General features: G+C 39.9%; 1 protein-coding gene across 2 annotated transcripts in view; it reads right to left on the bottom strand.

Annotated features, from left to right (window-relative positions):
- Nucleotides 1-25,117, bottom strand: part of zbtb10 (zinc finger and BTB domain containing 10) — a 60,790-nt gene that overhangs the window by 11,488 nt on the left and 24,185 nt on the right. For both annotated transcript variants that reach the window (XM_041248052.1, XM_041248051.1), the window contains exon 2: nucleotides 10,965-11,856. In XM_041248052.1, the coding sequence (XP_041103986.1) occupies nucleotides 10,965-11,856 (892 nt within the window). The remainder of the gene's footprint in view (nucleotides 1-10,964; nucleotides 11,857-25,117) is intronic.

Genomic DNA, 25,117 nt, shown 5'->3' with positions numbered 1-25,117 from the left:
GGAGAGCATGCCAAGATGCATGAAAGCTGTGCTTGAAAAGTTATTCCACCAAATATTGATTTCTGAACTCTTCCTAAGTTAAAACATTAGTATTGTGTTGTTTAAAAATGAATATGAACTTATTTTCTTTGCATTATTTGAGGTCTGACAACGCTGCATCTTTTTTGTTATTTTGACCAGTTGTTATTTTCTGTAAATAAATGCTCTAAATGACAATATTTTTATTTGGAATTTGGGAGAAATGTTGTCAGTAGTTTATAGAATAAAACAAAAATGTTCATTTTACCCAAACACATACCTATAAATAGTAAAACCAGAGAAACTGATAATTTTGCAGTGGTCTCTTAATTTTTTCCAGAGCTGTGTGTGTGTGTGTGTGTGTGTGTGTATATGTATGTATGTATGTATGTATGTATGTATTATATATATATATATATATATATATATATATATATATATATATATATATATATATATATATATATATATATATATATATATATACTACTACTTTCTATATTTGATTATTACTTTATATGTCCATCCACAATACAGGTTTATAAGTACAAACTAACATATTAAATCGTTCCTAGCGTCTCCTAATTACATTACATTCTATCTGTGTTTAACATGTATATGTGTCCATACAGGATTGAGAGGAACGGTAGTTAGAAGTTAGAAAAACTTCTTTGAAACTATTGAGAGTCTCTATACAGCTCCAAGAGTTTTGCTGTTTTCACCATGTTGCAGCGGCAAAATTAAATCACTTAGAATTACTATCTGTACCAGTACCAAAAGACAAACTTTCTTGCATCAAATGTGAAAAAAAAACATAAATAACTCTTACACACAATGTTATACAGAATATATTGTTATTCTCCTTCCTCTTCCATTTACTTTCAGAGTGTGTAGCGACTATACAAACAGAAAAGCTAAATAACTGGACATCTACCAATCACGTGATTCCACATGTTGGTCAACGTCAAAATAAACCAGGGATCGCAAGCAGTTTGATATTCACAACATTTATATTAAGCCATTTATTTACGTACATAAAACAGCACATATCGCAAAAAAAAAATTACCATTGTTTGAACTTGCAACATGATGTCCTTGAAGAGCACACAGACAATTTCTGCAAATGTCTGTGCAGAATGTTGAATTCTGTAATAATTTCTGTTAGGGTTAGTGATTAAATCTGTTTGTTTATGATTAATAAATAGCGTAGTGATGGATGTAAAGATGTACGCAAAATAAAGTAGGTGAGTAGAAAACATTCTGGTTACATACTGTTTCATACATGCTAACATTCTGACAATTAAATACAGTTCAACATTGAACAGTTGATTTGGTATGTTTATAAATAAGGCTTAAATTAACGTTTGGGGAGGGGGGGGTCCCACAATAAAGTTCTGAAGTGGGGCCTATCTTCCCCCGCCACTGATCTAAATATCTCATAGGGTGCTCAAAGCAACACACTAACACGAGTGAGCTGACGGACCACCCTGTACTAGTGTATGAACTATTCTTAAGAGTGCAGAAAATATAAACCGTGTTCACACCGCTGTATGGTGCATAAACATAGAACTGTATAAGAACAATAACCGCAGACAGATGGACACACACACACGAATGACCTTTCTCACATTTTTATATGGCACAAATGCAGCTCCACAAATCGGGAAAAGATAGAGAGATAGATAGACAGATATAGATATGCAGAGTTTAGATTCAAAACGTGATATATGCCATCGCACGAAAACTGAGGTAAAAGAACCATCATTCATCTCACAATGTTAGTTTCTGATATTCAATGTCCTTTGTCCTCAAAACACGATATACAGTGCCTATAAAAAGTCTACACCCTCTTTCAAAATGTTCACCTTTTGTTGCCGTATTTGCCTGGGCTTAAAATGCATTATCTATTTATTTATTTTCATTTATCTACACATCCTACCCCACAACTTCCGAGCGAAAAAAATATTCTAGAAATTTGTAGAAAATTAATTAAAAATAATAAATGAAATAGCTTGGTTGGATAAGTGTCCACCCCCCTTGTAATAGCAATCCTAAAATAGCTCAGGTGTAACCGATCGCCTTCAAAATCACACTCCAACTTAAGTGGCCTCCACCTGTGTTAAACTGTAGTGATTCACATGAACAAATTCAGTACTTCCTGTAGGTTCTCTCTGCTGGGTAGTGCATTTCAAAGCAAAGACTCAACAATGAGCACCAAGGGCTTTCAAAAGAACTCCGGGACAAAGTTGTTGATAGGCACAGATTGGTATAACAAAAAATAAATGGCCTTGAATATCCCTTGGAGCACGGTCAAGACAATTATTAATAAGCGGAAGGTGTACAGCACCAAGACCCTGCCTAGATCAGGCTGTCCCTCCAAACTGGATGACTGAGCAAGAAAAAGACTGATCAGAGAGGCTATCAAGAGCTACAGACTTTTAATGCCAAGACTGGTCAAAGTGTGCATGTGACAACAATATCCCAAGCACTCCACAAACCTGGCCTGTATGGTAGGGTGGCAAGAAGGAAGCCATTACTAAAGAAAGCCACCTTGAATCCCGTTTGAAGTATGCAAAACAACTCGGGAGATTCTGTAGCTATCTGGCAAAAAAGTTTTGTGGCCTGACTAAATTAAAATGACCTAAATGCAAAGCGTTATGTTTGGCGCAAACCCAACACAGCGCATTACAAAGAACACCATCCCTATTGCGGTGCATGGTGATGGCAGCATTATGTTGTGGAGATGTTTCTCATTGGCAGGGACTGGGGCACTTGTCAGAATCGAAGGTGCTTCTACCAAGTACTAACTTAGGGGGCTGAATATTCATGCAACCAGTAAATTGCATTTTGTACATTTTCTTTGCAAGTCTTGCTGACATTTAACCTCCTCCTCATATAACAGTGTTCAGTTCAACCACTACAGGTTTGAATAAAAATGTTTATTTGAAAAACCGGCATTAATTACTTGTAATTCAACAAAATGTGACATTATTGGTATGGGTTGAATACTTCTGCAAACCACTTTGTGTGTGTGTGTGTCTACTATTATATATCTCACACACACACAGTGGCTTGCGAAAGTATTGACCCCCCTTGGCATTTTTCCTATTTTGTTGCCTTACAACCTGGAATTAAAACTGATTTTTATTTGGATTTCATGTAATGGACATACACAAAATAGTCCAAATTGGTGAAGTGAAAATGAAAAAAAAAACTTGTTTAAAAAAATTCTAAAAAATAAATAATGGAAAAGTGGTGCATGCATATGTATTCACCCCCTTTGCTATTAAGCCTCTAAATAAGATCTGGTGCAACCAATTACCTTCAGAAGTCACATAATTAGTTAAATAAAGTCCACATGTGTGCAATCTAAGAGTCACATGATCTGTCACAAGATCTCAGTATATATACACCTGTTCTGAAAGGCCCCAGAGTCTGCAACACCACTAAGCAAGGGGCACCACCAAGCAAGTGGCACCATGAAGACCAAGGAGCTCTCCAAACAGGTCAGGGACAAAGTTGTGGAGAAGTACAGATCAGGGTTGGGTTATAAAAATATATCCAAAACTTTGAACATCCCACGGAGCACCATTAAAGCCATTATTAAAAAATGGAAAGAATATGACACCACAACAAACCTGGCAAGAGAGGGCCGCCCACCAAAACTCACGGACCAGGCAAAGAGGGCATTAATCAGAGAGGCAACAAAAAGAACAAAGATAACCCTGAAGGAGCTGCAAAGCTCCACAGCAGAGATTGGAGTATCTGTCCATAGGACCACTTTAAGCCGTACACTCCACAGAGCTGGGCTTCACGGAAGAGTGGCCAGAAAAAAGCCATTGCTTAAAGAAAAAAATAAGCAACACACATTTGGTGTTCGCCAAAAGGCACGTGGGAGACTCCTCAAACATCTGGAAGAAGGTACTCTAGTCAGATGAGACTAAAACTGAGCTTTCTGGCTATGTCTGGCGCAAACACTATGTCTGGCGCAAACCCAACACCTCTCATCACCCTGAGAACACCAACCCACAGCGAAGCATGGTGGTGGCAGCATCATGCTGTGGGGATGTTTTTCATTGGCAGGGACTGGGAAACTGGTCAGAAAGTTTACAAACGAGAGGAGGCCATTCGGCCCATCTTGCTCGTTTGGTTGTTAGTAGCTTATTGATCCCAAAATCTCATCAAGCAGCTTCTTGAAGGATCCCAGGGTGTCAGCTTCAACAACATTACTGGGGAGTTGATTCCAGACCCTCACAATTCTCTGTGTAAAAAGTGTCTCCTATTTTCTGTTCTGAATGCCCCTTTGTCTAAACTCCATTTGTGACCCCTGGTCCTTGTTTCTTTTTTCAGGCTGAAAAAGTCCCTTGGGTCGACACTGTCAATACCTTTTAGAATTTTGAATGCTTGAATTAGGTCGCCACGTAGTCTTCTTTGTTCAAGACTGAACAGATTCAATTCTTTTAGCCTGTCTGCATATGACATGCCTTTTAAGCCCAGAATAATTCTGGTCGCTCTTCTTTGCACTCTTTCTAGACAGCAATATCTTTTTTATAGCGAGGTGACCAGAACTGCACACAATATTCAAGATGAGGTCTTACAAGTGCATTGTACAGTTTTAACATTACTTCCCTTGATTTAAATTCAACACTTTTCACAATGTATCCGAGTATCTTGTTAGCCTTTTTTATAGCTTCCCCACATTGCCTAGATGAAGACATTTCTGAGTCAACAAAAACTCCTAGGTCTTTTTCATAGATTCCTTCTCCAATTTCAATATCTCCCATATGATATTTATAATGTACATTTTTATTTCCTAAGTATTTCCTAAGTATCTGCCTAAGTATCTGCCTGTACTTCTCAGCATTGAGGAGACCATTAATTCTGACCAAATCCCCAACTCCATTTGCAGAAATGCAGCCCCAAACTTGCAAGGAACCTCCACCACGCTTCACTGTTGCATGCAGACACTCATTCGTGTACCACTCTCCAGCCCTTTGGCGAACAAACTGCCTCCTGCTACAGCCAAATATTTCAAATTTTGACTCATCAGTCCAGAGCACCTACTGCCATTTTTCTGCACCCCAGTTCCTGTGTTTTTGTGCATAGTTGAGTCGCTTGGCCTTTTTTCCACGTCGGAGGTATGGCTTTTTGAAGTTCACTTCTGACCAGACTTCTCCGGACAGTAGATGGGTGTACCAGGGTCCCACTGTTTTCTGCCAATTCTGAGCTGATGGCACTGCTGGACATTTTCCGATTGCGAAGGGAAGTAAGCATGATGTGTTTTTCATCTGCTGCAGTAAGTTTCCTTGGCTGACCGCTGCGCTTACGGTCCTCAACGCTGCCCGTTTCTTTGTGCTTCTTCAAAAGAGCTTGGACAGCACATCTAGAAACCCCCGTCTGCCTTGAAATTTCTGCCTGGGAGAGACCTTGCTGATGCAGTATAACTACCTTGTGTCTTGTTGCTGTGCTCAGTCTTGCCATGGTGTATGACTTTTGACAGTAAACTGTCTTCAGCAACCTCACCTTGTTAGCAGAGTTTGGCTGTTCCTCACTCAGTTGTATTCCTCCTACACAGCTGTTTCTGTTTCAGTTAATGATTGTGTTTCAACCTACATATTGAATTGATGATCATTAGCACCTGTTTGGTATAATGGTTTAATCATACATCTGACAATATGCCTACAAAATCCCTAACTTTGTGCAAGTGTACCTAGAAGAATTGATGCTGTTTTGAAGGCAAAGGGTGGTCACACCAAATATGGATTTGTTTTAGATTTCTTCTATTCACTCACTTTGCATTTAGTTAATTGATAAATATTATCTATTAACATGTCTATTTTTGAAAGCATTCTTACTTTACAGCATTTTTTCACACCTGCCTAAAACTTTTGCACAGTAGTGTGTGTGTGTGTGTATATATATATATATATATATATATATATATATATATATATATAATATATATAATACATACACACACACACACACACACACACACACACACACACACACACACACAGTATCGTGAAGAAGTATTTGCCCACTTTCTGAATTTCTGCATCAATATTGCACCAAATCTAATATTAGATAAACGGGACTCCGAGTGAACAAATAATACAAAATTTATACTTTTCATTTATTTATTAAAGTTATGCAACACCCAATGCCCCCATGTGAAAAAGTAAATCACCCCCTTAGACTCAATAACTGGTTACACCACCTTTAGCAGCAATAACCGCAACCAAACGCTTCCTGTAGTTATTTATCAGTCTCTCACAGCACCGTGGAGGAATTTTGGCCCCCTCTTTCTTGCAGAACTGCTTCAACTTAGTGACATTTGTGGGTTTGAGCATAAGCTACTTGTTTTAGGTCCTGCCACAGCATCAATGGGGTTTAGGACTGGACTTTGACAAGGCCATTCCAAAACTTTAAATTTCTTGTTCCTTAACCATTCTAATGTAGGCTTGCTTGTGTGTTTCGGATGATTGTATTGCTGCATGACTTAGCTGCGCTTCTCCTGTAGAATTATCTGATACAGAGCAGAATTCATGGTTCCTTCAATGATGGCAAGTCGTCCAGGTACTGATGCAGCAAAGCATCCCAAATCATGACACTACCACCGCCATGCTTGACCGTTGGTATGAGGTTCTTACTGTGGAACGCAGGGTTTGGTTTTTGCCAGACATGACGGGGCCCATATTAGCCAAAAAGTTCCACTTTTGACTCAACTATCCATAAAATATTGTTCCAGAAATCTTGAGGATCATTCAGGTGCTTTTTGGTAAACTTTAGATGAGCATTCATGAGATGAGCAGTGGTTTCTGCCTTGCTACCCTGCCATGAATCCCATTTTTGCCCAGTGTCTTTCTGAAGGTGGAGTCATGAATACTGACTTTAGCTGAGGTGAGAGAAGCCTGCAGATCCCTGGATGTTGTTCTAGGGTTCTTTGTGACTTCCTTGATAATTTTATTCCTTGCTATTGGAGAGATTTTGACAGGACGGCCACTCCTGGGAAGATTCACTACTGTCCCAAACTTTCTCCATTTGGACAATATGGCTCTGACTGTAGTTTGGTGGAGCCCGAGCCTTAGAAATGGCTTTGTAACCCTTTCTAGACTGACAGGCATCAAAAAGTTTTTTTTTTTTTCCCCCGGAGGTCTTCAATTATTTCTTTTGATTGTGGCACAATGTGCCTCTAGAACCTGTGTGCTGACAACTTCACTCTGATGGTAAGGGCCAAAGTTAGTCAGATTTATATTGATCAGGGCTGGCCCAAATGAGGTTTGATTGTTAACCAAAGTATTCAAACTGCTGACCCTAATTATCCCCGATTGGGTTGAGTTAACTGGGGGGGGGGGCAATAACTTTTTCACACCTGAAGAATGACAAATGAAAGCACCACCAAACTTTGGTATCATTTTTTTGCTCTGACTCCCTCTATATACTACTACAACCCACAAAAATATCGGACCAAATTCAATATAAAAAATGCAGAAAAATCTGACTGACAGGGGGCAAATACTTTTTCATGGCACTGTATGTACGTGTGTGTGTATGTAATATATTATATATATATATATATATATATATATATATATATATATATATATATATATATATATATATATATATATATAATAAAACTATATAAATGTTTAGGTTATATAAAGGTTTTACGGCAATGAAAAACACAAACTGTTAAGTTTGAATATAAGACAAAGCGTAAACTATTTAATAACTTCAGTACACAATAGACTTACTGGAAGAAAAATTGATAGCCTAGCCTTTACCTTGAACAGAACAGTGCTAGACCTGGAAAGTTCTTTTTGGCAGTCAAAGTGAGATTTATACAATGAACAAAATGAACTCTCTTCACTATATCATAGAAATGAATGAAAACTTGCATTTCATTTAAATTAGAAAAGTTGTCTAGAGTATCAGTTCTTATCAAATAGGTAGTGACTTTAATTGGGATGATGTTCGTCAGCCAAAAATGACTTATTGCAGTGAATGTGGAAAATCATTTACTGTGGAGTTTCATATTAATTAAAACACTAGTCTGGCAAGTAAACATTGTGTCTGGAACCTGCTGCTGCAGACAATCCAAGAATGGCAGTTATATAAGGTTATTATATTTAACATGTTCATTATAGCTTAAATTTAAATGGTAATAACTAAACTCTATATGCCTAGTACTTTCATACAAGGGCTTATGATAAACTCCTACAGTCTTTGTTCCATACTTTGTTAAAACACCTGTAAAAATGAAAGTAAACTAAACTAATCTGAAAAGTTGACAAGATGGAAATATATTGTAGAATCAGGTTAATATAATCACGCAGAAAGTTGGTGTTATTTATAAAACAGCATCTCAACACAAATATAAACTTGTATCGTATTGTATTATAGCAAGGATCCTGTGAGCTTTATTTCACCTGACTTTTTAAAGAAAGGAGGGGTTGAAAAAGAGAACTAAGAGATCATGTTCCAATACTTTTGGAATTAAGTTATACCCATTTAATTTTGAAGGTTGTTGTATAACTCCAATTAGTTTTAAAAAGAGTTGACCGGATCCTTCTGGAATATATGCTTAACTCCAAATATAAGAACTGTCACGGCAGTTTGATGATCAGATTTAATTGAGACTCCTGATGTATTCAATGGAGAGAAAATCCTATATAAGCCCATAGCAAGACCCATTTCACCACCAATGATCTTGATCTGGCAAGCTGATGTGGTCCATGCTCTGAGGGTCACTGAAAAATGGATTGCTGGTTGGGTTGAAGTCAGCAGTCTCTGCCTTTTAAAAGACAGTTCTTATTTTTCAATATATCCAACACTACACTTCCATATACCGGAAGGTAAGCATATATTTGAATTTATATCTCATTTACATTGGATGAATTGCTATAAGGTATAGAAATTATTTTTTAGTCTTAAGAGAAGGATATATTGTATGTTGTAGGATTTAGCAGTGGGCACTTTATCTTTTTGCATGTTACAGCCTGAAGGCTAAATACTTAATAGCCATATTTGTATTACTGTATTGAAGTACTAATGCTGTTAAACCTGTTGAAGCATTGGAATCACCCAGATTGCTTATTACTTGGGATTTATGGTGGTCTGCACAACCAACCAATCCACTTTTTAAAGCATTTAAAAAACCGAAAGGGCACTACTACTGCTCTGATTCATTAAAACTTCAAATTAAACGTGGCTCTGATTTTCTTGATTATGAAAAAAGTTGTTTGGACATATTGCACGCTCGGTGTATGAACAAAACCACTTAGAGGAGTTTAAAACATCTCATATATCTATATATATATAAAAGAGTAAGTGCAAATCCAACAATACAGCTGCATTGTGTGAGGTGCAACCTTCAGAATGTTGGCAGCCTCTTACCTTGCATTATAATTTCTGCTGTGTAGAACTGGAAAAGAAGGACGCTGGTACATCTTAAATTGGAGCGGACTGAAGGACTAAAAACTTCACTGACTTGCGCCTGTTTCACGTGACCTCCTGTGTACCGTTGCATGTTTTGCTGAAATCCATTTCAGTCTTTCTTAATGACTGCTTCACAAATATAAGTAACAATTTGAAAGACGTCAGCTGACAGAAAGAAATAGCACAGAGAAGTTTAATGGATTTTTTTGGGCCCTTAAAAACTGAACTGGCTCAAGATCAGAGAATGTTTGGTTATTAACATAACCCTGGGTTCCCTGAAAACAGAAATGTAACCACTATTGTATAGGTGTTTACCTGCTAAAGACCCCAAAACCTGACCAAAGCTGTGCACCAGTGCCTGTGATGCAGTCATGCTTGTCGCCCCGAAGGCTTAAGGCGGCTGCACTCACACATACTTGCATCATTTTTCCTTCAAGCATGCTGCAATCATGGATGCAGCGACCTTCAAGGTTAATGGCTACATTTTTATTTCAGGGAAATAAAAGTACAAAATATAACCATCACCATACGGGTGAGTGTACCAAAGCCATCGCAAGGGCAATATTGCAGAATGACTGGAATGCTACATGGCTAAGCCGAGAGGCTGCCTTGTGTGTTACCATATGGAACCCCAGTAACCAGTAGCTAGGGCTAAAAATCTGAGGGAGAAACTCGCCTCTTATGTTGCAATGGTCAACCCTGAAGCTGTCCTCAATACTAGTTCGAAAGCCAGGGTTTTGTGGATCCATGACATTCAGTCTATAGAACCTTGTAAAGGTATGGGGAGTAGCCATTCCAAATGTCCTTGACATTGCCCACGAAGTTGCATGCCTCTGGTGGAATGGGCAGTGAGCTTTTCAGGAAGGCGCAATCGCTCATAGTCAGTTCTGACTGTCTGTAATCCATTCAGATAGCCTCTGTTTAGACAGGGCTTAACCATGGGACTTTGCCCCATAACAGACAAAAAAAAACTGTTAAAAACAACAAAAAAAATACATAATAATCTGCAGTGGGGCATCATTCGAACAGGATGTGTGTCCTGGGGATGCAGAACACTGCAAATCTGAGAGTCCCGACAAACTATGCGTGCGTAAAGAACGTGGGTACCCGCGTCCCCGATAGCCTTGTCTGCATACACCTGCCCAGCCTCACTATATCTCTCAGCTGTGGAGGGAAATCAATGCTACAAAAAGGTCAAACTTTTCTTGTAATGATACCTACCATATAAAACCCAGCTTTACCCATAACATTATTGAATACATAAGTGTACCATGTATGAAGACACTATCTAAAAAAACTAGGTCTTAACATCCTGATCCCAAAAAGAAGATACCAAACCAAGGCAGCCAAAATGACAAGTATCATTAGATTTTGCTCAATGTGTTTCCATAACACTGAAAATACGAAGTAACCTTCTGAAATGGTTAATGAGGTTTTAGAAGTTGAAACACAGGCAGTGACAGATTTACAAAAAAATAAACATATAAGCATAACTACTTCACCTGCATTCTCTGATAAAAACTGAAGATCGTCTTTAGAGTAGGATGCAGATGGCTGTACAAGCATTAACTCCTCAAAGCCTTCCTCAGGTTCCGGTGGAATATTGTAAACAAATCGCCTAGTGGCTTGATTTTTCCTCCGGCCACTACCAGGTTCTTGCTTTATCTCTTTCCGGGGTGTATGAGTGGCCGTTTCATTCCAGACAAACACAGTCCCATGACCCTGGGGCTCATTTTCAGCAGACTCGGAGGAGTTGTCATTGGCCCAGCCAGAGTTATCATTGATAGACTCTAGGTCACTAGGCTCCTCCATGTGGCTGCTTGCTTTGATTGACAGTTTGGATAGTATGCTAGTCGCCCAGAAGTTGCTGGGCTTCTTCTCTGATCCCTTGCCATCTTTATTGATTGCCCTCCTCCTGTTGTAGTCAACCACTACAGAGTCAGGGGCTTCAGACTTGATACTGATGTTTAATGCGTCCTTTATAAAAGCACGGCAAGATTGGACAACTTCTGTCATCTGGAGGTAGCTGGCTACTGACATCACGTCAATGGCATTTTGGCTTGTGAGTAGGAGATTGCCAGAATACAGAAAGTCTAAGATAACAGAAAAGCCCTGAACAGCAGCAACGTCCAAGTGGGTGATGGTTGTTTGGTCACAGCTTTCATTCTTGGTTAAGCAATAGAGTGTCTTAAAGAAGCGGCTGCCAGCAACCAGGATGTTTTTGTGAGCTCTGAAAACCTGCCCGCTCACCACAATGTTGACATCACAAAGAATGCCCTTTTTTCTCTGTTCATTCAGTTCCTGAAGTAGCTGATAACAGTAAGAGTTCTCATTTGGCTTCGTTCTGTAACTGTCATATTCCTCATCCACTGATTCACCAGCTTTATCTGACTCCTATCAAAATAAACAAAGAAGAAATGAGTCAGTACGTGTACAATCAAACTGAAAAATGTTATTACTGAAAAGGGAGAAAATATTGTGGTTCATTCATGTTATATCCATTTCCCCACCACAGCTGTAAATACAAAAGTTATCATAAAGTATCACCATTTGCCATGACCTTTTTTAATTAATTTACATTTGACAGGTTCCTTCATGTGTCCCCAAATTCTGATACTCTCAATAAATGTTAAAGAACGTCCTGCATAACTATAAACAGATTCCCTGGTGTAAAATTAAGAAATAATACAAATAACAAAATTAAAATCAATGACAAACGCTTCGACTATATGTCCCCTTTTTTTTTTTAAACTTCTTCCATCCAGGCAGCTCTCTTTTCTCCTTTTAACTTGAATCTGTAAAACAGTCACCTATAGAGCTAGTAGTTTAACTAGAATTATGTGATTAAGCCGGGTTAACCTGGGAAATGGGGAAGGGGAGCTCTCCTCTATAGATAAAGTTTAAAGAATCACTGTTCATTGCTAAAGAGCAACTGAGCAACATCTTGAATGCGCTGCAAAAACAACTAAATGGCCTAGGCACTACAAGAAATTGTGGGTGACTTATTCACTACAAATTAAGGCTTTGAAAGAGACAAAACACAAAGGATACAACCTAAGCTTTAAGAAGACCTTGACGCACATACAAAGTCACTGAAGACGCTACAGTCCAGACATGAAAATGTACAATCCACTGTGCGGTCAAACAAACACGAGTTAAACTCAGCAAAACCAACATGAGCAATTGCAAAACAAGGCCATAGACATGGAAGACAGAAGCGAAAGAAACAACCTACAGCTGGTGGGTTTAGCAGAATCCGAAGGTTTGGACCCAATCAAATTTTTGAAGACCATGCTGCCAAAATGTACCCCTTCGTTAAGGGGTCAGCAGATTGAAAAAAAGCACAGACTGTATGGTGGTAATGGTTCTAATAGGAACTGTCCTCAAAAGAGATGAGAATTTGGACTGAATCCTTCTTATCTATCTCTCTTCTCTCAAAGTTGTTCACAGCCAGCATTACCTCTTTAAATCTGCAAAAGAACCATCTCTACCAACCCATCTACTACTGTGTCAAACTTAAGTCAAATCCTTCTGCTGCTTCAGTTGATCCTGCTACGGAAAACATGGAGACAGTGGATGTGGCTTTTTGAACGATCCTCATTGGGGGGATGCCCACTGGACAGGGAGTATTGGATTCCTAAAAATCAAGAATGTTCTTGCTACATTTTGTCTACATTCTTTTTGCTAGTTCTATGACTGGCAGCTGATCGACAAAACACTGTTTTAGATCACTGTCACAGATTATCTTGGACTTGCAGCGGCCCACACAAATCATTTTTTTTTTTTTTTTTTTTTTTTGTAAAAAAAGGTCTTGGGGAAACTTTGAATTATGAACTGAATACTGGTACTCTCCAGCCCCTTCCACTATTGACTTTACCTCTGACCCATCCTAGAACGTGCAGAGATTTAATTCTCCCATGTACAAAATGTACAAAATGTCTTGTCTTTTTGCATCACAAACGAGTATCTATAGCCTTATTGCAAGAAACCATTTTCATTTTATTTTTTGAACGGCAGCCATTCCTGTGCTACAAACAAAACCAAAAGGTATACTTACCTTCATACAGTGGTTCTCAAAACCAGCTATAAAATACAAATAAAAATGGCATGGTACTCTGAAATAAATGCAATATGCAGTTTAGTTAACCTGTCCTGTATCTTCTGCATGTTAGAGGGAGTTATCTGACTAAATAAAACTGGTTGGTCACAGATTATGACTGAAATAGTGTTTTACCAGCAGGTGTCACACGCTTAAGCTCTCGTGAATACCAAAAGCACAAAGCTTACATTGAGTTATATTGCACTCAGAGGTCGCGTTAATGCACAATTTTGCATCCTAGACTTAGCAAAATAAATACACTGGACAGAATTGGGAAGGGACACAGACATGCATATCCATGGTAAATCAACTACATTGCAACAAAATGACCACAAAATACTTTAAAAATACTCTAAAAAACAAATATTATTTTGCACCTTTTGTTGCTTTGAGGATTATTGTGGGTTGTAAAATTCAACTTGATTGTTTATTAGTAAAAGTAAAATAAATAACTTTGGTAAGTATTTATATTCGGCAGTCTTAGGTGTGGTCGGCACCATTTTGTGGAAGGAGAGTAATATAACCTCAGGTTTACCCCAAATGATTAAATGAGAGCACTAATGAATTTTTACCTATCATATAGTTTCAAATAGCAGACCCTTGGATGCATCCAACAGCTATAAAATTAAAAAAATGAAATTTTTAATTCTAGTTATGGGATTCAGGGGTTCAGTCTGGGAACAGAGGAGGGATAGGTGGTGTCAGGTACAGCTTATAATGCTGGAGGCATTAATATAAATGTTATCCTGCAAAAAGAGAAGGGTTTTTTTGTAGTTAAAGAAAAAATAAATTTTTTTTTTTGGTTTTGTTTGTTTGTTTGAGTTGTCTGTTTGCTGTACATGGCCACTTCAGGGGAATGATTTCCATTACATGACAGTAGATGTTAAGCTTCATGCTGATTTGAAATCTGCTCTTGCCAAGATAAGCACCAACTAAGATGTAGCTTTAAATAAGAACATAAGAAAGTTTACAAACGAGAGGAGGCCATTCGGCCCATCTTGCTCGTTTGGTTGTTAGTAGCTTATTGATCCCAGAATCTCATCAAGCAGCTTCTTGAAGGATCCCAGGGTGTCAGCTTCAACAACATTACTGGGGAGTTGATTCCAGACCCTCACAATTCTCTGTGTAAAAAAGTGCCTCCTATTTTCTGTTCTGAATGCCCCTTTGTCTAATCTCCATTTGTGACCCCTGGTCCTTGTTTCTTTTTTCAGGCTGAAAAAGTCCCTTGGGTCGACACTGTCAATACCTTTTAGAATTTTGAATGCTTAAATTAGGTTGCCACGTAGTCCTCTTTGTTCAAGACTGAACAGATTCAATTAGTTTAGCTTGTCTGCATATGACATGCCTTTCAAACCCGGAATAATTCTGGTCGCTCTTCTCTGCACTCTTTCTAGAGCAGCAATATCTTTTTTATAGCGAGGTGACCAGAACTGCACACAATATTCAAGAAGAGGTCTTACTAGTGCATTGTACAGTTTTAACATTACTTCCCTTGATTTAAATTCAACACTTTTCACAATGTATCCGAGCATCTTGTTAGCCTTTTTTATAGCTTCCCCACATTGTCTAGATGAAGACATTTCTGAGTCAACAAAAACTCCTAGGTCTTTTTCATAGATTCCTTCTCCAATTTCTGTATCTCCCATATGATATTTATAATGTACATTTTTATTTCCTGCATGCAGTACCTTACACTTTTCTCTATTAAATGTCATTTGCCATGTGTCTGCCCAGTTTTGAATCTTGTCTAGATCATTTTGAATGACCTGTGCTGCTGCAACAGTGTTTGCCACTCCTCCTACTTTTGTGTCGTCTGCAAATTTAACAAGTTTGCTTACTATACCAGAATCTAAATCATTAATGTAGATTAGGAATAGCATAGGACCTAATACTGATCCCTGTGGTACACCACTGGCTACCACACTCCATTCTGAGGTTTTTCCTCTAATCAGTACTTTCTGTTTTCTACATCTTAACCACTCCCTAATTCATGTACATGTGTTTCCTTGAATCCCAACTGCGTTCAGTTTGAGAATTAATCTTTTGTGCAGGACTTTGTCAAAAGCTTTCTGGAAATCTAAATAAACCATGTCATATGCTTTGCAATTATCCATTATCGATGTTGCATCCTCAAAAAAATCAAGCAAGTTAGTTAGGCACGATCTCCCTTTCCTAAAACCATGTTGACTGTCTCCCAGGACCCTGTTACCATATAGGTAATTTTCCATTTTGGCTCTTATTATAGTTTCCATAAGTTTGCATATAATAGAAGTCAGGCTTACTGGTCTGTAGTTACCTGGTTCAGTTTTGTTTCCCTTTTTGTGGATCGGTATTACGTTTGCAATTTTCCAGTCTGTCGGTACCACCCCTGTGTCAAGAGACTGCTGCATGATCTTGGTTAGCGGTTTGTAAATTACTTCTTTCATTTCTTTGAGTACTACTGGGAGGATCTCATCCGGCCCAGGGGATTTGTTTATTTTAAGAGCTCCTAGTCCCTTTAACACTTCTGCCTCAGTTATGCTAAAGTTATTTAAAACTGGATAGGAACTGGATGACATGTGGGGCATGTTGTCAGTATCTTCCTTTGTAAAAACTTGTGAAAAGTAATCATTTAATATATTTGCTTTTTTTTTTCTTCATCTACGATTTTGCCATTTGTATCTCTTAAACATTTAATCTCCTCTTTGAATGTTCTCTTGCTGTTGTAATATTGGAAAAACATTTTGGAATTGGTTTTAGCTCCCTTAGCAATGTTCATTTCTATTTCTCTCTTGGCCTTTCTAACTTCTTTTTTGACTTGCTTTTGCAGTTCCGTGTACTCTTTCTGTGTATTTTCTTTTTGGTCTCTTTTTAATGCTTTGTAAGTGCCTTTTTTCGCTGAATATTTTTTTTAATTGATCTATTAAACCATTTTGGTAATTTAGTTTTACATTTAGATTTGTCTACTTTAGGGATGTAAAACCTTAAATGTAAAGCTAAACCTTAGCTTTAGTCATTACTTTTGGGATTTTAAAAAACACTTCAAAAATGAAACCATGTTGTGGTCTGAGTTTGCCAGTGGTTCTCTGACCTCTGTTTTAGTTATTCTGTCTTCGTTATTTGAAAAGACTAAATCAAGGCATGCCTCCCCTCTAGTCGGTGCCTTGACAAATTGTGTTAGGAAGCAGTCATTTGTCATTTCCACCATTTCAATTTCATCCTTCGTGCTCCCCACCAGGTTTTCCCATTTTATATGGGGGAAGTTGAAATCCCCCATTAGTATGGCTTCTCCTTTGCTATATGCATTTCTAATGTCATTGTATAACAGATTATTTTGCTCACCGTCTGAATCTGGCGGTCTATAGCATGCTCCTATTATTATGCCCTTTGAATTTTTGTCCGTTATTCTGACCCATATTGATTCGGCTTTATTCTCTTTGTCCAGGTTTGATGCGCATACAGTAAACTAATGTGATCCATCTGTATCTCCATCCATTTGCGTTGCTTTCCATCTGATGATATCCTTCTGTCTGGTGTTGACTGTTGAAGTGTAATGCTGGCTTCAGGGATCAGCTTATTTTGCCTCCCCAGCGCATCAGCACACATAACGGCTGTGATACTGGCTCCGGGGATCAACCCAGTGCGCTCTCCCCAGCGCATCAGCATGACAACTGTCTAGATTGAGCTAAGTAGGGTACATCTCTGGGGTCTTCTAGTGGGCACCTTCCACCCTCGGTTTTTCGTTGACTAGCTCACGACACCTCAAGAGGGCTCAACAGTGATTCTGGCCCCCCCCTGCATCCCCCACTCAGCTCAGCCCAGCTTGCTTACCCGTACATTAGCGTTGCTTTCTTTCAATTGTGCTTGAGATCCCCATTCAGAAACTTTCCATCTCAACCACAACCAGTTGCTGCTCCTTTCTGCTGCTTCAGATAAGTTCTTCACTGTGCAATGCAACTCTTGGCCACGGAACCCGACATCTCTGAGAAACCGGGTTGTAGTGTGCCACAAAATCTCGACAATCCACCTCCACTGGGTAAACTCGGACTCTCCATCCTCGCTGTTCCGCTTCAGCAGCTAGTTAAGCATACCGAAGTTTCTTCCTCTCATACGCCTCATCCACAGCATCCTCCCATGGCACTGTTAACTCTACCAGATGAACAAGGCGTGCTGATCCAGACCACAAGACAATGTCTGGACGAAGGTTAGTGGTGGCAAGAATCTTCATCTTTCAGTCTCTGGCAGCTTCAAGTTGTCCTGGGTGAGGCTTGGTTTTAACACCTTTTCTTGGTGGTTGCTCTCCTGGATGGAGGAATATTGTCTTTTGTGCGTAATGCTTTGATGGAACTGGTGGCAAATTATTGGTCCAGTTACGCTTGTCTTCCAATGCTAAAGGCCAAACATCGCAGCAACTGGTCATGGCACCAAGTAAACCGCCCTTGGCTAAGACCCACCTTACATCCTGTCAAAATGTGCCTTAATATTGCAGGTGATGAACACAAAGGACATGAGGGATCCTCTCCCACCCAGAGGTTTAGGTTCTGTGGTGCTGGGAGAACACCATATGTTGATCTGATGAGGAAACTGATCCTGCTCTGTTCCATTGTCCATAGGTCTTGCCAGCCGACCTTGCGTTGTTCCACACTCTCCCATCTCATCCATTCTCCCTGCTTGGCCTGGGAAACGGCCTTTACACACCTGATCCTCTCCTCCTGCTTTTGCACCTCATTGACTACAAGCTTCCTCCGCTGAGCTGGGGTTGCCTTGTGCCATGTAGGAGGAGCTGAACTGAGACAAAACCTTATTCACCAGTGAGAAAAATGGTACACTAAAATCATCTAAGTTTGAGCTGGAGAGAGCTTTGGAGGAAACACATACAGATGCAAAAAGGCAGGAGCCTATGTCAATTCCTTCAGACATCCCACCCAAATACCAAATGGAGGACTGTGCATCTAAGTGGAAAGTACAGCAAGCTGTGAAAAACGCAAAGGCATCATCATCTCCAGGGCCTAATGGAGTTCCATACAGACTGTACAAGAGTGCTTCTGCAGTTCTACGAATCCTGCGGAAATTGATGAAAGTGGCATGGGAAAATAAAGTTGTACCAAGACCATGGCGCCGAGCAGGTGGAGTCTTTATACCAAAAGAAAAGGATTCTACAAGCATTGGTCAGTTTCATCCTATTTCCCTATTAAATGTAGAAAGCAAGATTGTCTTCAGCATTATTGCTCAGATTGTCAACCTACCTATTAAAGAACTGCTTCATTGACACTTCAGTACAAAAAGCAGGCATTCCAGGTTTCATAGGATGCTTAGAACACATCAGCATAATCTGGCAACTAATTCAATCAGCAAAAAAAGGAGAGGAAGGAGCGGCAAAGAAAGCTGTGGAAGATGCTATGGCTCCCCTTCAAATCGGAGATATTATGGGGCAAGTTCAATATTGAAAAAAAAGGATTACAACCAAACTTGCCACGTACGTCTATCTGCACTATACCACAAAAATCACTCAGTCAACCCTACATGGACTATAACAGCATTGCTTAAGGCACACTCCATCACTCCTCATATTTGACTTAAGCAGCAATATTAAGACGATGGAATTTACCTGTAAACTGATTTCTTCCAGTTTGGAGTGGACTCCACACAACATTGGAATCTTTCTGCAGTCGAGCTAGGAAAAAACAGACAAATAACCCTCTTCTTCCAGAAGGTATTTTAAATCCGTGCATAACCCCACTCCCACCCGATAATATAAAGAGAAATGAGGCAAAATGATTAAAATGTCCTGTATTTTATCTATACACCAAAAACTGTGGGGGTAGGTGGGTAGGAAGACAGGTGTGGAGCCCACTCCGAACTGGAAGAATCCCATTTATAGGTAAATTCTGTCTTCTACCAGATCTTCGTGGACTTCACACAACATTGGAATCCCTCTGTATACCAAAAAATAAAAAGGTGAAAAGGAGAAACATGAATGCTGTTTAAGACTTATCCTCTACAATGGATATAACCATGTGAGCAAACTGGTGAGAGGTTGAAACATCCAAGTTACAATGTTTCATTAAAATGAACAGTCCTAATATTTGCCCAGGAAGTAGCCACACCCCTGAGAGAATGAGCCGTGATGTGCTTCACCAGCGGTCTTTCTTCAAGTTCATAACAGAGCTTGATGCAGTCCTTAAGCCATGCTGCTGTCACTGGTCTGCCCTTAAGGAGAGGGGCAAATGAGATGAACAGCTGACCACTATTCTGAAGGGATCTGGTCCTGGATATGTAAACCAATAGCGCCCGTCTGACATCCAGCAGATGCAATTCCTTATCCTCCACTGACTGATGAGGTGGAAGATGAAATTCTGGCAAGATTATCACTTGTGATAGGTGAAACTCTGAGACCACTATAGGAAGAAAAGAAGGATAAGTTTGGCAGACAATCCTGTTATTAAAAAAACTGCATGTATGGTTCATCAATGACTAGGGCCTGCAGTTCATGGATGTGGTGAGCCAATATAATCCCAGTCAGAAAAGCTGTTTTCAAAGTAAGGTGTTTCATATTGGCTGATGTTCAATGGAGGATGCATAAGACGCCTCAGTACAAGAGACAAACTCCACTGAGGTACAATGTGACGTATGGGAGGGTCTCAGATGTAGAAGCCCCTTGAAGAACCTACTCACTAGTGGATGTGATCCTGCCGATACACCAGCCCATCCTGGCAGGAAGCTAGATTGCAGATGAATAGACTTTAATAGATCAATCAATCATTACTTTATATAGCACCTTTCATAGTGGACCACCATCACAAAGCAAATTACAAGATGCGGTAACAAAACAATCCATAATACTTTAAATACATAAGAACATAAGAAAGTTTACAAACGAGAGGAGGCCATTCGGCCCATCTTGCTCGTTTGGTTGTTAGTAGCTTATTGATCCCAAAATCTCATCAAGCAGCTTCTTGAAGGATCCCAGGGTGTCAGCTTCAACAACATTACTGGGGAGTTGATTCCAGACCCTCACAATTCTCTGTGTAAAAAAGTGTCTCCTATTTTCTGTTCTGAATGCCCCTTTTTCTAATCTCCATTTGTGACCCCTGGTCCTTGTTTCTTTTTTCAGGCTGAAAAAGTCCCTTGCGTCGACACTGTCCATACCTTTTAGAATTTTGAATGCTTGAATTAGGTCGCCACGTAGTCTTCTTTGTTCAAGACTGAACAGATTCAATTCTTTTAGCCTGTCTGCATATGACATGCCTTTTAAGCCCGGAATAATTCTGGTCGCTCTTCTTTGCACTCTTTCTAGAGCAGCAATATCTTTTTTATAGCGAGGTGACCAGAACTGCACACAATATTCAAGATGAGGTCTTACAAGTGCATTGTACAGTTTTAACGTTACTTCCCTTGATTTAAATTCAACACTTTTCACAATGTATCCGAGTATCTTGTTAGCCTTTTTTATAGCTTCCCCACATTGCCTAGATGAAGACATTTCTGAGTCAACAAAAACTCCTAGGTCTTTTTCATAGATTCCTTCTCCAATTTCAATATCTCCCATATGATATTTATAATGTACATTTTTATTTCCTGCGTGCAGTACCTTACACTTTTCTCTATTAAATGTCATTTGCCATGTGTCTGCCCAGTTCTGAATCTTGTCTAGATCATTTTGAATGACCTTTGCTGCTGCAACAGTGTTTGCCACTCCTCCTACTTTTGTGTCGTCTGCAAATTTAACAAGTTTGCTTACTATACCAGAATCTAAATCATTAATGTAGATTAGGAATAGCAGAGGACCTAATACTGATCCCTGTGGTACACCACTGGTTACCACACTCCATTCTGAGGTTTTTCCTCTAATCAGTACTTTCTGTTTTCTACATGTTAACCACTCCCTAATCCATGTACATGTGTTTCCTTGAATCCCAACTGCGTTCAGTTTGAGAATTAATCTTTTGTGCGGGACTTTGTCAAAAGCTTTCTGGAAATCTAAATAAACCATGTCATATGCTTTGCAATTATCCATTATCGATGTTGCATCCTCAAAAAAATCAAGCAAGTTAGTTAGGCACGATCTCCCTTTCCTAAAACCATGTTGACTGTCTCCCAGGACCCTGTTACCATATAGGTAATTTTCCATTTTGGATCTTATTATAGTTTCCATAAGTTTGCATATAATAGAAGTCAGGCTTACTGGTCTGTAGTTACCTGGTTCAGTTTTGTTTCCCTTTTTGTGGATCGGTATTACGTTTGCAATTTTCCAGTCTGTCGGTACAACCCCTGTGTCAAGAGACTGCTGCATGATCTTGGTTAGCGGTTTGTAAATTACTTCTTTCATTTCTTTGAGTACTACTGGGAGGATCTCATCCAGCCCAGGGGATTTGTTTATTTTAAGAGCTCCTAGTCCCTTTAACACTTCTGCCTCAGTTATGCTAAAGTTATTTAAAACTGGATAGGAACTGGATGACATGTGGGGCATGTTGTCAGTATCTTCCTTTGTAAAAACTTGTGAAAAGTAATCATTTAATATATTTGCTATTTTTTTTTTCTTCATCTACGATTTTGCTGTATGTCTTAAACATTTAATCTGAATGTTCTCTTGCTGTTGTAATAAACAAACATTTTGGAATTGGTTTTAGCTCCCTTAGCAATGTTCATTTCTATTTCTCTCTTGGCCTTTCTAACTTCCTTTTTGACTTGCATTTGCAGTTCTGTGTACTCTTTCTGTGTACTTTCTTTTTGGTCCTTTTTTAATGCTCTGTAAAGTGCCTTTTTTCGCTGAATATTTTTTTTAATTGATCTATTAAACCATTTTGGCAATTTAGTTTTACATTTAGATTTGTCTACTTTAGGGATGTAATTGTTTTGCGCCTCTAGTACTACGTTTTTGAAGAACAACCATCCTTCTTCTGTGGGTGTTTTCTCTATTTTACTCCAATCTACTTCTGTTAGTCTCTGTTTCATGCCTTCATAGTTTGCTTTTCTAAAACTGTAAACCTTAGCTTTAGTCTTTACTTTTGAGGATTTAAAAAACACTTCAAATGAGACCATGTTGTGGTCTGAGTTTGCCAGTGGTTCTCTGACCTCTGTTTTAGTTATTCTATCTTCGTACATGACATACAGTAAAAAACACAATACATTAAACACAGTGGAAAATGCATAATACATAATCATAGCATAATACCATAAATACTAGCAACAACACAGCAGCTAATAGCAGATATCAGGCTTAGAGAGCATAGAAAGCAAGAGAGTACAGGTGGGTCTTGAGAGTTGACTTAAAGCGAGCGACAGTAGGAGCATCACACACCAAAGCCTGGGAGAGAGTTCCAAAGAGTCAAAGCCACGAAGCTAAACAAGCGTTCTCCAAGTGTGGTGCACTTTTGCTTGGGGATAACATCTGGCCACAGTTGGAGGACCTCAGCTTGCAGGCAGGGACATAGCGGGTTAGCAAGTTGAGAAGGTACTCAGGACCTGTGTGATGAAGGGCATTGTGGGTGAGCAGGGCAGTTTTGAAAGTAATCCTGAACTTTACAGGTAGCCAGTGCAGGTAGGACAGGGAGTGAACATTTTTTACATCTGGTAGGGATCCTGGCAGCGGCATTTTGAACTAGCTGCAGTCGGTTTATGATGCGTGACGGGAGACCACCATAGAGAGAGTTGCAGTAGGTCGAGTAGAGAGGAGCCAAATGCGTGACAAAGTATCTCCGCATTCGGGAAGGAAAGGTAGGGACAGACTTTGGAGATGTTTTGAAGAAGGTAGAAGGAAGATTCGACTACGGAGGAGATGTGGGCATCAAAGAAGAGATTGCTGTCAAGAAGTACACCAAGGCTTCGAACTGTGGGGGAAGGCAGTAGCAGACAGTTTCCGAGGTTCATGGAAGCTATACTGAGATTCTTAAGTTGAGTTTTAGATCCTAATGTTCAGATTTGCCAGTGTTCAGCTAAGAAAATTGGCAGACAACCAGGCCTCAATTTACTGAATGGAAGCCATGAGCCGGACCATGGCAGAGGGGCCTCCAGGGTCGAGTTTTAAGTAGAGCTGGGTGTCGTCAGCATAGGAGTGAAACATGAGGTTGTGTTGTGGTGAAACAGTGAGACCTCAATCCAACAGGTGTCTTAAGAATTCAATAAATCCCGGCAGCGATACAGAAACAGGAAAAATGGACCTTGATCTGCACCAGTTACAAATTCTGATATTCTTGTAGAATAACATTCGTGGGTAGATTTCACCTCAGTCACTGTTTTAGCCATGTCTAACATGTGCCTTTCAGCAGCCATGCTGCTAACTGGACGTACCAGGGTTTCCATGGAGACAGTAGGTCTCTCCTGAAGGGTAGATGAACTGGTCCCTGTTATGCCATGTTTAGGACAGCGGGGAACCAAAAGCTCTTGGTCCAGAAAGGTGCTACCAGTAAAACCTGCGCCTGGTCTCTGTCCACTTTCTGTAACACCTTTGGAATGAGGGGGAAAGGTGAGAAAGCATACAGAAGACCCACCCCCCAGGGAATGGAGAACAGGTCCACTTGAGGGCAAACCCATTTCTGATAGAGTTGCTGAACCACCTTTTCGAGGAGGTGCCACTCGTATGGACTTGTGCATTTGCTCAGACTGTCTGCCAACGCGTTTTGCTTCCTTAGTAGGTAGGTAGACAGCGTGTAGTTTGATGCCTTCATTGTGCACCACCTTCCAAGCTCCAGTGCCAGAGAGCATAGGGACCAGGATTTTGTTATTCCCCCCCTGGTGATTTATGTAGTTTACTGCTACAGTGTTGTCTAGATATATCTGGACAGGCCTACCCCTGAGTACGGGACGGAAATGTTCAAGTGCCAGAAACACAGCTAAGAGCTCCAGGAAGTTTATATGTTGTGAATGTTGGTAGAGATCCCAGAACCCTAGCGTCCTTAATCCCCTCATGTGAGTGCCCTACCCCGTCAGGGAGGCATCTGAGAATAGAATATCCTTTGGTTGGTGGCGCCTGAAAGGACAGCCTAGATCTAGTGCAATCGGTGGAACCCCACCAGTTTGCATCTTGTTTTGCTCTGGAGGATATTTTCATCTGGTGTGAGGATAACTGTAGAGGAGACTACTGATGAAGAAGACAGTGCTGGAGGCCCTTCATGTGCAGGCAGGTGTTCTGTACCAAGAGAATCGCTGACGCAATGTAACCCAGCAGTTGCTGGAATGCACTCACAGGAGCAAAGCTGAACTTCAGAAATTTCGCTGCAAGCCTCTTTATCGCAGCCCTTCTGTCAAGAGACAGAGACACAGTAGCTGAAGGAGTATCCGGAGTCGCCACCAAAAAGGAGATCCTCTGTCTGGGAACCAGTATTTATTTTTCTTCGTTCACCATCAGACCTAGCTGTTGGAAACGATCCAGCATTGTAGCAAGATCCCGGATAGCTCGCTGTTGTGACCGAGCTGCTAGCAACCAGTTGTCTATATAGGGGTACACATGGATCCCCTCACCCCTATGACACCAGCTTTGTGTAGACCCTAGAAATTCTCCCCAGAAATTAGAATTTAGAAATTCTAAATGGGAACAAACAGAATTGAAAATGTTGCCCTTATGGTGAATCGAAGGTA

This window comes from Polyodon spathula, chromosome 4, assembly GCF_017654505.1.
Source record: "Polyodon spathula isolate WHYD16114869_AA chromosome 4, ASM1765450v1, whole genome shotgun sequence".
NCBI lineage: Eukaryota > Metazoa > Chordata > Actinopteri > Acipenseriformes > Polyodontidae > Polyodon > Polyodon spathula.
The sequence above is the reverse complement of the archived record's forward strand: the minus strand, read 5'-3'. Positions and strand labels throughout refer to the sequence as shown.